A 15,511-nucleotide genomic window follows, 5' to 3' on the forward strand; every position below is an offset into this window, starting at 1 on the left:
TCGCACGCCGTGGGGGAACGCTCGAGAAACCGGGGTGTTCGCCGGAGGTCCCGAGGCCGGGGAACCGGGCTCGGCCCGCCCCGCCTATGGCGAGGCGGCGGCAGCCTGCCGGGACTGGCCAGAGCGGCGGGCTCCGTCAGAAGATGGCTACTTGCCGACTATCGGTCTCCAGTAGTGCCGGTGTTTAGCCTTAGATGCGAATTTACCACCCGCCTTGGGCTGAATTCCCAAACAGCCCGACTCTGTATCGTCACAAGTCCTGTAGTTTTTACTTAGTGTTTACAATAGCTTTAGCATTCCTGCCAGCAGCAGCCTCGTATTTGTTCCAAAATTCTTTGTGATGCAGTTTTAAATGGCTGCTGGGTTAGTGGTTTTGAATGAGGACGCGTTCTTTCTGCCTCGTGGAACTTCTACGGTACATGTTTTGCAGATGGCGAGAGCGTCGTTTTTTTAGTAACAGCCGCCATAATATTCAACTACTTCTTGTCTTGTAACTCCGCCCCCTCAACCCCTCCTCCCTCAGGGGCTTCAGAGAGGGGAGGGGTTGAGGAGGCGGCGTGCTGAATTCTTCGGTTGCACACATTTGGAGGCAAAATCAAGTATATAATTATCGGATTGCATTATCGGTTGAATTTTTTTATTATCTGGATTATCTGTGTGACGTCATAATTGCCATTATCGGCCGATAATTATCGGTGACCGATATTATCGTGTATCTTTAATATATATATATATTCATTTCATTCATTTTTGTTGCAGTTTTATTGCTTTACAACTTACTGTATATAAATCCTTAAAGCAGAAATGTGAAGTAATTTCATAACATGCCAAATAGGGTCACATTTAAAGTAATTAAACATTGTCCAACAAATAAAGCATGAAAAAATAATTTATCTGTTGTATATTTGACAAAATAATGGCGTTTCCGAAGTTCGAACCTGAAAGGGGACGAACCCGGAAGTCATACGTCACACCGGGAACAGCGATGGTAGCTCCATACATATGGCTGCCATACAAAGCCCTTCAAACAATGATTCAAACAGCGATATAAGCGATAGATCGAGCGCAAGGGAGGAGATCCAAGTTTTTGAAGAGTTGGAGGAAGAAGAGGAGGTTGGAATTGTATGTTGGACCTAACTTGTATTATAGCCAGACGCTAATCAGGATGCAAACAATGTGCCTAGACTACCTGACATGGAATGGATACAAGACCCATCGAGATTACAAGATTGGTAAGATATAGGCTGTTATTATTTTCATGATTTGAAGATTCAGGCATTTGCACATAATTTTATGTTTTTGTCTATCTGATGACGTTGTTAAAAAAAAATAATAATCAGACTTCATGTTCATTTTGGCAGATCCGGCAGCTATCGTGCATATAAAATAATAATATAAAAACGTTGGGGTGAAAGTAGGAGAAGAGTCGTTTATGGCTTTCTCCACTTTATTGTGGCAACAATAAGAAAACAAAATAATAGCGTACTGCCGCCACATTCGACCGTGAAGTTTTGCTTCTCGCTGATCTCCTCCTCGTCTCCTACTACTCCAGCGTCTCTTAAACGGAACGTGCATAGTGTCTTGTTATGAGCTTTTTGTTTACAAATGTATCAAACACACGACGTGCTTACAACTTTGTTTCTTTATTAACACATGGAGCTAACAGTACGAACACAGCTTGGGGCTCTCGCCAGGAAGTGAGGTCTAATGGCGTGAGGAAATGTAGTTTTTTCACACAAGCGAACAGATTACAAAGCACCACTTCAGTGTTGTCCCGAGACTACATTTCCCATGATTCACTGCGTGACCTGCGCGCTCGCTGATTCGCTGCCAGAAATTAAAACCAAAACGCTTGTTGTTGTCACCTGTCAGCGGCTCTCGTACGTAAAACACAAACTAGAGGGCTATCAAGCGATCACCATGAAAGAAACGCCGAACCGTACAAATGCAATGCAATGCAATGCTTGAAGCATGAAGGTGGAAATACATAATACAAATACAAATAAATGTGCACAAACTCACCGGCGGTGTGTGTCTCTTACGGCAACGTGACCGTGAATTACCGCGACGCCGACCCGCTTATATGCACACACCCCTTTCCCGATTGACAGTGGATTAACCCTTTCGGACAAGATCGTAGATGACGCACAATTTAAACACGCTTAACCTAGCGAACGCATGATCGAGGTTTGCCACGAGTTAACTTTCGGCTAACGTCGCTAGCTTATACTGTTCATTCCACAACAGTTGGCAGCTCTGCTGTGACAAAGTCATCAGTCATCTATCCAAAAATCACACTTACTTTTTGGCAAATCCTTGATCATAAGCAGAACGGTTAAGGAAGCAGGCATCTTCGAAGTGTTTGCAGCATAGAACACTACTCGATGATGTTTTGAAATTCATTCGCTTCGTGCGAACGAAAGATGTCCATTTACGCGCCCTGCTATCCTTTGGCCACTCATACAACTTTTCGTTTGAGTGAGAACAAAACATCGCCACACACCGCCGTGGCATCTTACCGAGAAGCAATGCAACAAACAATACTGTTCTATGGCGGACTTCCCTTGCACTTCCCGGTGTAATGTAATTTCCGAAGATTTCCGAAGAAAAGCATTTTCGTTGTCAAGGGCGTTGCCATGGGTTAAACAAAGAATCTGGAAGGGTTGCGTTAAAAAAAATAATGAAAATATGCTTATAATTGTTTAGCCATCAATATTATTCAAAAACATGGTTGGCCAACCTTAGTTCACATTTCCGCTTTAAAATCCGCTTATGCTCAAGTAGTGTTCTTTCCCTGACCTTGGTTGATTCCTAGGACCTACAACACAACAGTGCCCAATTCCAACATGTATATTTCCACGACTTCACGTAATATCCTTTTTTGGAGGAGTGTCCACCTAATTAAATATACTGCACTTCCCATTGTAAGCATTTTAAAGTTGTCTGTGTATGTATTAGAAAGCGAAAGAGCGAGAGGCACACACGCGCCACCTGTCTGTTGCCTGACACTGAAACGTCCCACTAATGGGCAATTACCCTGAATCTAACTGAAATTATTGAACATTGAACAAAGAACATGAATGTGGAAACTAACGCTACAAACCATTAAAAATAATATCACCGACGTTATATCAAAATAGAACAGAAAATATGACAGGGATGGTATTTTAAAGTTTAAAGTAATTTTATTTTAAAGGCGCGTTTTGGTCACGTGACTACGGGGCCAAAGTTTAGTGGGAAGCAAGATGGCGAGCGACACGGTGCAATGTCCGGTTTGTTCTAATGACTTTACCTCCGATGAGATTAATGGTCATCTCGACGTTTGTCTACTGAAAAGCCACACCGAGAACAGTCGTTTGTGTCAGGACTCTAATGATGGACCATCAAAAAAGAAGTTTTGTTCCGAAGTAGCGCCAAAGCGATCTAGTGGAGACCCGGAGACCCCTTCCTCCTCGGGTGTTTTCTCCATGTTTCACCAAAATAAAAGTAAAAGTTCAGCTCAAATTGATATAAATTCTCCTAACACAAAACCTTTTGGCGGCGCTGTTAACAAGGGAATTAAACGTACTTTTGCGGTCGGTTCTGAAGCAGAACCCGAATGTTCGGGAGCACGAATTAAGAGTGAGGGAGTGACCCTGAACGCAACACGTACCCTGTGTTTACGGACCCTGTTATCATCAAACAAACCACTTGCGGAGGTCTTGAGGCCCAACACGCTGGAGGAATATTTTGGTCAAAGTAAAGTTGTCGGCGAACAAACCCTCCTCCGATCCCTGTTGGACTGCCAAGAAATACCTTCTTTCATCCTGTGGGGACCACCAGGATGTGGCAAGGTGCTGGTGACGTTTTAACCTTCAGGAATTGCTGCAGTTACACTTTGTACTCAAGTAAAAGTATAGATTATGTAAAAATTAATTTGGTTATGGTAGCTGTGCTCTTGATATAATTGTTAAATTAAAATCAAAGGCAGATGCTCCGAACTAAGCATGCACTTTATAAAAGAAAAAAAAAAAAAGTTCAGTTTTACTCATTGACTACCATTACAGCTAGACATGTGCCGATTACCGGTTTCAAGGTATACCGTGGTATGAAAATGTCAAGGTTTCAAAACCGCAAAACATTTCCGTCATACTGTCCCTGAGGTATGAGCTATTTTTTATGTCCCAAAAATGCATGGAGAAATCCTTCGCTTTCAGCCGTAAGGGTCAAGACCGACGGCCGCGACTTGGAATACGAGGGCCAACTGACATGTAAAACATGTTTGCGGAGGGTGGCTGCTGAGGAGGCAATACCTCCAATATGATTATGCATTTATACAAAATTAAAGGTTAGTAAACACTGTCATGAAGGTTTTGTTTTTTTCTCACCCGGATATCTCAAAACATTTTAGAGCTGTAATACTGTGATACTGTGAATCTGATATTTTGGCTTAAGGTTATCATACCGTCAGAATCTCATACCGGCACATGCCTAATTACAGTTATTGACCAATCCATTGTAGGCGGGTTGGCAGTTATTCTCCATTGCTGTCAGTGGGAGCCAATGGATTAGATTGATCCATCCATCCATCTATCCAGCCAACCCTCACTCTACCGCTTAATCCGGGGTCGGGTTGCAGGGGCAGCAGCTTTAGCAGGGTACCAATGCTAGCATGCATGTTTCTAATACAGCATTTTCTCTGTTTTAGACCACTCTGGCTCACATCATTGCCAGCAACAGTAAGAAAAAGGGCACGTCTCGTTTTGTGACGCTCTCCGCCACCAGCGCCTCTGTTGCCGATGTGCGAGAAGTCATCAAACAAGCACAGAACGAGTTGCGGCTATGCAAGCGCAGAACTATACTATTCATTGACGAAATCCACCGCTTCAACAAATCCCAACAGGTGGGTTACTGTACATCTGTGCCAGAAATCCACGCTACTATCTGTGCTGTCGTATTCTCTTGTAAAACTACAGTGAGGCAATATAATGCCTCCCTGAGAGGGCCAATCCAGTCTGGGCTCCGGTGGAGCAAGAAATGGAATAAATAAAATTGACTGTACCGTAAATATTCAATGGACTAATTGATAGGATGACACCTTTAAACTAATTGTTAGCGACTGCACCTCTCGTCAAAGTGATCAAAATACGAAACATTGATCAACTTAGTCATCTTTTAGCTACACCATTTTATTAAAAAAAATGTTTTTATTGCTTTACATGAAATGTAACTGATTGTCATTTAAATGAAAAGCCTACAAGTGTATTTTTTGTGCGTAGATTTAAATTCAACCTGGAAGTTATAGCTTTTACAACCAAGTCAAATAAAGCAAATACTCACTGGGAAAGATGTCACCGTCACTTCAGATGGTCACCGTTACATCCTTATAGATTTACTGTATATCGCATCTTCTTGGGTATTCCAGGACACGTTCCTTCCTCACGTCGAATGCGGAACAGTGACTCTGATAGGTGCCACCACCGAAAATCCGTCCTTCCAGGTGAACTCAGCTCTGCTCAGCCGCTGCAGGGTGCTGGTCCTTGAGAAGCTCTCGGTCGAGGCAATGGGCTCGATCCTGGACCGAGCGGTGACGGCACTCGGGATCACTGTGCTGGAAGGGGATCAATCCGACCTCGAATGGCCAGACCACCGAGCGGATGGAAATGAGTGAGTGCTCCACATGGTATGCCTGTAGTGTCTGGACAACTAGCCACAAATCAAAATTCTTTGCCAGAGTGCTCTCATCTTCTGTTGCTGGCTCACAGGGCCAGGTTAGATCATTTATGGGAGGAGAGTAGCAGGAGCCAGCACAATCCCCTCGGCTCTGCTCCTGTATGATGTGTTGACAGATTAGATTTGCGCACAAGTTGTAGCCCACGAGGCCTTTGATGGCTACTTGCTCGGGGCGGAATGCGACACGGCACGTCGGCTAGATTTGTTGACCGTATTGTTTGCCATGCATGGAAAGAACGCAGCAAATCACAAATCACGTATGTCCACATTAAAAGCTTGGACTAGGTCCACACTTTGGTGGTCTCATTTAGCCAAGCTGATTTCCGTACAGCAGCCTTTACCAAAATGGCTATAGTATCAGTTTTTAATGGTTGTCAGAATACAATACTCCCAAGTTACAGTAGTGCCATGACATGCTAGTTGAAACTATATCTGCAATTTCGCTAATGACCCAAAACACTTGAATCTTAAATTATCTTCTTAATTGAAATGAATCAGAATTCCAATAATTGTTGAATGTTATATATCAACATGTTCTCAGATTGAAAGTTTATATCGAGCAAAAAGCTCTGGACACAATCGCCCACCTGTGTGACGGTGACGCTCGGACGGGGCTCAACAGTCTGCAACTGGCCGTTCAAGCTCAGGTCAGGTTGACCCAGGATTCCACCCAGGAAATTCTTGTGAAGGAAGAACACATCAAGGAGGGTCTCCAGAAATCTCATATTCTTTACGACAAAGCAGGTAAACTGCACCCGAAGCAAATCCTCCCAACACAAAAATTCATGTATCAAAAGAACATCATGATAATATGATCTTTGCTTGGCGTAACAGCTTACATATACAGTGGGGCAAATAAGTATTTAGTCAACCACTAATGGCCTACAGCACGCATGCTATTTTTAGACCGTGACGTTGCATCGTAAAGCGGAAGTAAAGTAGAAGTGGGACATCATAGACCCGCCCTCGCAGAGAAGCAATGTAAATTCTGCTACTTTTCTCCAGTAATCTTTCAAAAAACGAACATGCTGATCACACATTGCTTTTTTGGAACTTGTAGAAACGACTCTAGACATTACGACATATGAAGGATGTTTTTCTTCATACGTTTCCCGAAACTAAATACTCTGAGGAGAAAATGTGAAGACTGAATCAACTTGCGCGGACTTTTAACGCCAGCTCGGCAGTAAACATTTATGCGGTAAACATTTTGTTGGGTTGGCATTGTCTTTCAGAGGACAAAGTGGTAAGCCATTTTGATATTTTTAACTTATATTTTTTAGCGTGACGCGCCGTGCTGCATCTGTCTGACAATGAATGACCTGAAAAGAATTAAAATGGTATCTGACTGCCACTGTTACATTTTCTGTTGTTAAAAAAAAAAAAAAACTTTAGTAAGGGGGAAGTGTAAGTAAGTTATAGAATTAAGATTTGTTAACAATGAAAAAAATTAAAAGTGTTCGTTGGGTGTCACTGAGTAGCATTTGCTATCGCTACACAAAACTAACTAAATTACCACCAAGAACGGTAGGGGACGTAGGACAACCAGAGGATATAATATATAAAGACAGGGCTGGTGGTAAAGGATAGCTTGTTGAAACAGGAGAATGTCATTGTCAGTTGCGTCGATAAAAAAGCTAAGGCTATGCTTAGGTCGGCTCGGTTTTTTTTTTCGTCTTTTTCAGCCTTCGACACTCAAGCCATCTCTTTACCTGAACGTTTTTATGTTCTTCCACATCTTTGCCAGTGAATTTGGCACCAGGGACATCATTTTCAGAGAGAATTGGTAGGTTTAGCTCTGTAAACATCTCCTTCATAAACGATTTCCATTGATTTCCTATTAGGGACAAACGGTGGCTTGTCCCTACTTAGCAACAGTGGCTAATGTCATGAATATTAATGAGCGGAAGTGACGTGTTGCTTGCGGTACGCCATTGTGCAAGTTCTCCCACTCGAAAATATTAGAGAGGCCTGTAATTGTCAACATGGGTAAACCTCAACCATGAGAGACAGAATGTGGGAAAAAAAAAAAAAATCACATTGTTTGATTTTTAAAGAATTTATTTGCAAATCATGGTGGAAAATAAGTATTTGGTCAATACCAAAAGTTAATCGCAATACTTTGTTATGTACCCTTTGTTGGCAATAACGGCGGCCAAACATTTTCTGTAACTCTTTACAAGCTTTTCACACACTATTGCTGGTATTTTGGCCCATTCCTCCATGCAGATCTCCTCTAGAGCAGTGATGTTTTGGGGCTGTCGTTGGGCAACACGGTCTTTCAACTCCCTCCACAGATTTTCTATGGGGTTGAGATCTGGAGACTGGCTTGGCCACTGCATGACCTTGAAATGCTTCTTACGAAGCCACTCCTTTGTTGCCCTGGCTGTGTGTTTGGGATCAATGTCACGCTGAAAGACCCAGCCACGTCTCATCTTCAATGCCCTTGCTGATGGAAGGAGATTTTCACTCAAAATCTGTCAATACATGGCCCCATTCATTCTTTCCTTTACACAGATCAGTCGTCCTGGTCCCTTTGCAGAAAAACAGCCCCAAAGCATGATGTTTCCAACCCCGTGCTTCACAGTTGGTACGGTGTTCTTCGGATGCAATTCAGTATTCTTTCTCCTCCAAACACGAGAACCTGTGTTTCTACCAAAAAGTTCTATTTTGGTTTGATCTGACCATAACACATTCTCCCAGTCCTCTTCTGGATCATCCAAATGCTCTCTAGCGAACTGCAGACGGGCCTGGACGTGTACTGGCTTCATCAGGGGGACACGTCTGGCAGTGCAGGATTTGAGTCCCTGGCGGCGCATTGTGTTAATGATAGTAGCCTTTGTTACTGTGGTCCCAGCTCTCTGTAGGTCATTCACTAGGTCCCCCCGTGTGGTTCTGGGATTTTTGCTCAACGTTCCTGTTTTCATTTTGACGCCACGGGGTGAGATCTTGCATGGAGCCCCAGATCGAGGGAGATTATCAGTGGTCTTGTATGTCTTCCATTTTCTAATAATTGCTCCCACAGTTGATTTCTTTACATCAAGCGTTTTACCTATTGCAGATTCAGTCTTCCCAGCCTGTTGCAGGTCTACAATTTTGTCTCTGGTGTCCTTCGACAGCTCTTTGGTCTTGGACATAGTGGAGTTTGGAGTGTGACTGACTGAGATTGTGGACAGGTGTCTTTTATAAAACGGGTGCCATTAATACAGGTAACGAGTGGAGCCTCGTTAGACCTCGTTAGAAGTAGTTAGACCTTTTTGTCAGCCAGAAATCTTGCATGTTTGTAGGTGACCAAATACTTATTTTCCAATTTGGAAATAAATTCTTTAAAAATCAAACAATGTGATTTTCTGTTTTTTTCCCACATTCTGTCTCTCATGGTTGAGGTTTACCCATGTTGACAATTACAGGCCTCTCTAATCTTTTCAAGTAGGAGAACTTGCACAGTTGGTGGTTGACTAAATACTTATTTGCCGCACTGTAGGTGGAAAAACTTGTTGTGAGGGTGGTTATTATGTAATGTGATATCACGACTGGGCTAAATTCAAGACAGCTAACTCACAGGCACATTTTAACTGTAGACACCTATCTATTTATAAAAAGCAACTGAAAGTCCATTTTGATGTCCCCTTTAAACGTCAATTTCCAGCACCTTGTCATGACCATGACTGGAGAACACCTGCCCACTATTTCTCCCTCTGGCCTCCTCAGTTGTCTAGTTACATAATACTCAGCTGTCCAGAAACTTTGAGATTTACTGGTCCCAATTTTATAGGGTGATGAAAAGCACTCAGCCTGCTTGACAAATGGCTCCGATTAAAATGATGTCCAACGCTGTTTATCTCTTGGCGTCGTCGTATTAGCCTTAAGTATGATGAACAAAATTCAGTGTACTACTGGTTACTGGTTACAGTTATCGATTATTTTATACTCGATTAATCGATGAACTATTTAGTTTGAATAATCAAGTAATTGGATGAGGAACATAAAAAAATTAAAATACCCGAGCTGAGCCTCAAACGGTATTTAAAAAATTTTGTATAAATGAGGCTCTAAGTACAACCAAAGAACATTTGGCTAATTTACATTGCAAAAGTCCACTAGCTTAAATGCTATAAAATGCTAACTTTTTTTTTTCATTGCTCTTAACAAATGGTTCACATATTCCTACCAAGAACAGTCAAATATACCTATAAACAATGAATGCATTATAAAAAACGTTAGCTCAAACAAAAAACTTTTGTTGGTCTTAACAAGGAGCAGCTGGATTCAGCCATGTAATATTAGTTACAGAGGTACCTCTACATACGAAGTTAATTGGTTCCAGGACCTTGTTTGTAAGTCAAAATGCTTGTATGCCGAGTAGGATTTTCCCATAAGAATACATTATAATCCATTTACTTTGTTCCACTGCCCAAAAACCTACACTGAATCCTAAATAAATACTCCTGTTACTAATAAAAATGGCAATTACACATAGCAAAACAAATAAGTTATAAATAAAAATCGGAATAATAATAATAATTCCTGTAATAGCGTAACGAATCGGGTTGTAATGTGGCGGACGTTTTTTTTCTGTACCTGAACGCACTGCGTAGCTGACGTGACACAGAGGGAGCGGCGCGGCTGAGAGTTTACTTTGGCTTTCAATGTTGTCTCAACGGTGACGGTGTTGTCAACACTATCAACTTTGGCAGTCAGGAGGCGATTTCTTTGCCGATGTTACCACAATAATAGTGATCTTAACATGTAAAGACTGGCGAACGGTGGTCGGAGGAGGACCGTGGAGATGTATTGTTCAGCCAGTTCACGGATACGCACCCCCACGCTCATATTTTTCTATAATTTGTATCTTCATTTCAATGGTGTCCCCAATGGTGGTAACCCTTTTCCTTGTTTGACCATCTGTATAAACCTTTTTGAAACCTGTGTTGATTTCTCTCACAAGAAAATTTGCCGTTCGTCCATCTGCGGTGCTGTCATGTCGTCGTATTTCGAGCATGTCATTGGATGTTGAAACAAATGGCAAGTCCAATTTTACGTCAGGTGTCGAAAAGATCGTGTGTCGAAGCGATCGTATGTCGAGGTACCACTGTATATCATTTTCACTTTTGCCACTAGAGGGTTGTGTATCCACCCCAATCAGTAAAACTAAATGCAAACATTTACAAAACCAACCATTACAACTGTACTTTAATTAAACGAATACTCCAAGCAACAAAATTTAATTTGAATCTTTTTTCTAATCGAATTACTCGAGTTAATCGATTAATCGTTGCAGCACTACACTCGCTATATACAGCTACACCAGCAAACATTCACATTAATACTTATGGCCATTTTAGAGTAGTCAATGAACCCTTTTGAGAAGGTGTTTTTCTTTTACCAATGCTCAAATCAAAGTTTGATATGTTCGCTGTGGGGAAAAAATGAGAAAAAACCTACAAGAATTGTTATCCTATAACAATGTGTATATGTAACTTTAAGGCGAAGAGCATTTCAACTGCATCTCAGCATTGCACAAGTCCATGAGAGGCTCCGACCAGAACGCCGCCCTCTACTGGCTGGGCCGCATGCTCGAAGGTGGGGAGGATCCGCTCTATGTGGCTCGCCGGCTGGTCCGCTTTGCTAGCGAAGATGTGGGTATGTAAGATGATTATTGAGTCATTCACTGACTACCATTGATGACAATAGACCAACTGGGAGGGTTGGCAGCCTTCAATGGCAGCGAATGCGTAAAGTGAATGATTCATTTTTTATCATTCTCACTTGACTTTCTTGTCACTCAGGTATCGCAGATCCCCTCGCTCTTCCTCAGGCTGTGTCCGCTTTCCAAGCCTGTCACTTCATTGGGATGCCTGAATGTGAGGTATTTGTTTTTTTAAAACAATATACTTTACATACTATCCATACATAAATATTTCATTCCGTTTTTAATTGAAGTACTTAAATAAATCAACTTTTGTACCATATTATAATTTATTGAGACACACCTGTTCTTTTCCAGGTGATCCTGGCTCAGTGTGTGGTGTATCTTTCCCGGGCAGCCAAATCCGTGGACGTGTACAAGGCCTACAACAACGTGAAGGCATGTCTGAGGAACCACAAAGGTCCCCTTCCTTCCGTTCCACTCCACCTACGCAATGCACCCACACGTCTTATGAAGCAGTTGGGCTACGCCAAGGGCTACAAATACAATCCTGCCTTCTGCACACCAGTGGAGCAAGAGTATCTACCTGAAGAGCTGCGAGGCATTGACTTTTTCACCTGGACGCCATCAGAAGCATGATCACCCCTTGTCACTCATCCGCTAATGTGTACACATCTAAAGGTAAATTACAATAAGACTGAACATGACATCCATAAGCATATACCTTTTCCTTATATTTCAGTTTAACTACTCTATTGCACTACTGGAACGATATTAACAATTTTTGTCCTTCTGTGCAAACAAGTTATGTGTAAAGTGTAAAGACTTAAAATATTAAACATTATTGAATGATTTAAATATTTTCATTGTACATTTTTCTGCATCATTGAACAGGACGTCTTTTTTTGGGAGAGGCAGACATTTTAGGCTAAGGCTTTCAAGATGCCCATTTCGATGAGCCGCCAAATTGGATACTGTTGGGAGAACTTGTTCATCGTTGCTCTCAGCTTTGCGATTGTAGTTTGCTTTGTTCAACAAAAACAATGCCCCGTACTGGAAGCTCTTTCTAATATATTACACCACACACAGATTTGTGAGGAGGAAACTAAAATTCAACATACCCTTTTCAGGTAAACTTAGGTCATTGGTTGTCATTGAGGACAATAGACATTCAATCAATTTCAAATTGAGGGGAAGGTGGAAACAATGGCGTAGGTTTGCATAGGGACGGTAGGGACATTACACTACCAACTTTTCAGGATGCTGAAATTGTCCCCACCAACTTCTAAGCGACATTATTTGCATTATATAATGGCTTCAGTATATAGGTCATTTAGATTGTCCTCCCATAAGTTGAAAGGATAGAATTGACCCGACCTAAGACCTTAAGAGAATTACAGTACTTTCATTAAGATCAGACTTACATCGACCCGTTTTCACTTGCTGAATGTGCCATTCCATTTTTCTCCCTCAAACCCACATTTGATTGGCTGATGACTTGCCCCCCCCCCCACACCCCTCCAACTCACCTATTCAAAGCCCGACAGAAATACAACATGCCGCCTCCTCCGCCCCCTTCGAAGACAAGGGATATTAGAAGTTTTTTTCCGCCAGCAACAGCCACTGTAAGTAATGTAAAAAGACATCAATGTTGTGGAGGTGAGGAACACACCACAAATTTTGCTACTGAAAGTCAGACCTGCATCAGAGTTAGTATAGCATTAGTCTGTGTGAATTTCTCAAACTCGAGGATAAAGTTGCGTTGAAATATCCTGTATGTTTTCTTCTGTTAACATTAATTAAACAGTAAGAAATGTAGTGAACTAAGGATTATCTCCTTGTAGATAGTTAATTGCTGCTTTAAAAGTTTGTATTTTTTAATATAATTTGTGTTCAAATATTGCAATTTAAATTGGCTAATAAAATCCAGACATTTATTCTGGAAGTTTTCAAAATGTTTCTTTGGTAGTTTTTGAAAACGAAGGTTTGAATCGAACGGTGTATCACCTGAACCAATACACATGAAAGTTACTACAAGTCAAAACAGATTTATTTTGCATTGATCATTTAGCCTGTCAATTAATTAGGTTCATATTAGTGAGAAATGTATATGTGTTGTCTGTTTGGTCTTATAAATGTCCCGTCCCCAGCAAAAAGTGTACATGCAGGCTGTGCTGTTATGTCGTCCCTACACATGTTGAGATCAAACCTATGCCCTTGGGTGGAAATGAGCTAATTTGACCTTATCCAAACTTTTTAATGGATGTGTCTAATTCAATTTTCAATGTAGAAGTGCTTTCTGAACAACTTCATGTTCTGGAACAAGTTGCTGCACAGCAGCAGTCCGAGTGCATAACTGATGAAGTATAAAAGACAGTGATGCTCTAAAATGTGATTTTTTTTTTTTTTTGGACACAAAAAGCATTCAGTTTTGGCCCATTGTCTGCAAAGACATCAAATGGAAATGTCAAGTGACATTTATGGATAAACAGAACTTTTTAGTAGCTTAAAATCATTTCGGAGTCTGACTTGTTCGACCGAATAGATGAAGGAGGCCGTGCGGGTAAAGACGGTGTGTCTACTGTCTACGAGGACTTAAGAGTGTTACAGCTGTCACTTCTTGGATTTACCATTTGCCATCTCTGCTTTCATTCTGAAATCACAGTGAGGAGATCATGTACTCTGATTTGGAATCCTGGGCCTCAGAATTGCAAAACAGACGTTTTCATTACTTTGCCTGCTACTTACTAATGTCCACCAGGTGGTGCTAACATATTTTCTGTCTTCAAGGGATGAAACTGGCAAAGTTTGCCTCAAATTATGAATACGAATAAAATATATATTATACAAATATACATCATTGATATTAAAATGGTCAGCATAATGCAATGGCTGACTCAGTGATAAATATGAAAATATTTTTTAATACAAACCTACATAATAATGCTCAGGATAATGTAAATCGTAAATGGACTTACACTTGTATAGCGCCTTTCCACCATCAAGGCACTCAAAGCGCTTTGACACTATGCGCTCGTTTACCTACTGATGATGCAGCATCAGGAGTAATGTGGGATTCATTGTCTTTCTCAAGGATACTTAGACAAGGTCACCACCTCTGAGTTGGGGAACCACTACTCTACCACTGAGTTACACCACCAATGTTATATATAAGCTGTATATGTATATGTCATTGAATATGCGTTGTAATCCATGTACTTGAGACATGACCAGACCACTAAACAATAGTTATATGTGTGTGCTATGCATGACTGGACCTCCTCTGATTTGGTGGCCGCCCCCTGCTGGCGTAACAATGGAAAGGCTTTTAAATTTTGAAACATTTCATTTGTAATGCATGTTGTATGTGATATGAGAATGAGACCATGTTCCAAAGAGTTAAATGAGTTTAAAAGCTGGTTTCTTTTTGTTAGTGTTTTCCTATCTTACACATGCAGGATGTTCTAATGTAGGCTAATTATATTCCTCCAAAAGCTATTTGGAATCATAGTTCAAATAAAATATTTTGAGAACAACGTTGCAGCAGTCTTCGTTTCTCGACAATGCACTTGATGAATGTTGTTGCCTATAGTTTTAGTAGGGTTTTTTCCAACTCACAAACTTCCTTATGAAAAATTTGTATTGCACCTGATGAGGAAAAGTGGAATCATTCCTAAAAAAAAAAAAAGAAAAAAACAGACGTCAATAATGGTCCTAAGCAATTCACACATATTTATTTCTGCATTTTAGAAGCTTCAAGCCAGGGAGTGAAATCCGGACAGGTTGTTATAGCTACGCAATCCGTGGGGGTTCCGATGTCTATTTAAAAGCCTCTCGCACCCTCCCCTCTTGCCCCCCTTTAAACTACATTATATATCACACGCACTGCAATTCTCAATGAGCTCAAAAAAAAAAAACACATCTTCAAATTGTCTCCTTGAGCGAGTGAGGGAACATATCTCAGTTCACCCTTCCCCATGATTGGGTCCTAACACACGCACACACATACAAAAAAAAAAAAAAAAAAAAAATAGAAGCGAGCTTTTTAACTTTTTTTTTTTTTTTTTTTTTGATATATGACTGTCAGCTTCAGCTACAGAGTGATCGCCACAACACGCGAGTTGAGTGGCGTAAAGAGATAAGGATCCA

At 41.2% G+C, this 15,511-nt stretch overlaps 1 protein-coding gene across 2 annotated transcripts; it reads left to right on the forward strand.

Annotated features, from left to right (window-relative positions):
• Positions 1–3,233: 3,233 nt before the first annotated feature.
• wrnip1 (WRN helicase interacting protein 1) lies at positions 3,234–14,804 on the forward strand. Of its 2 annotated transcripts, none has more exons than XM_057856709.1 (7): positions 3,234–3,833; positions 4,688–4,882; positions 5,405–5,646; positions 6,254–6,456; positions 11,200–11,355; positions 11,502–11,581; positions 11,720–14,804. In XM_057856709.1, the coding sequence occupies exons 1-7, from the start codon at positions 3,246–3,248 to the stop codon at positions 11,999–12,001; spliced, it is 1,746 nt and encodes a 581-aa protein (XP_057712692.1). In that variant the 5' UTR covers positions 3,234–3,245; the 3' UTR covers positions 12,002–14,804. The 2 variants fall into 2 exon arrangements, with proteins under 2 accessions (XP_057712692.1, XP_057712693.1); XM_057856710.1 differs by having other exon boundaries at positions 11,200–11,351; positions 11,720–11,866.
• Positions 14,805–15,511: the final 707 nt, after the last annotated feature.

This window comes from Corythoichthys intestinalis, chromosome 14, assembly GCF_030265065.1.
Source record: "Corythoichthys intestinalis isolate RoL2023-P3 chromosome 14, ASM3026506v1, whole genome shotgun sequence".
NCBI lineage: Eukaryota > Metazoa > Chordata > Actinopteri > Syngnathiformes > Syngnathidae > Corythoichthys > Corythoichthys intestinalis.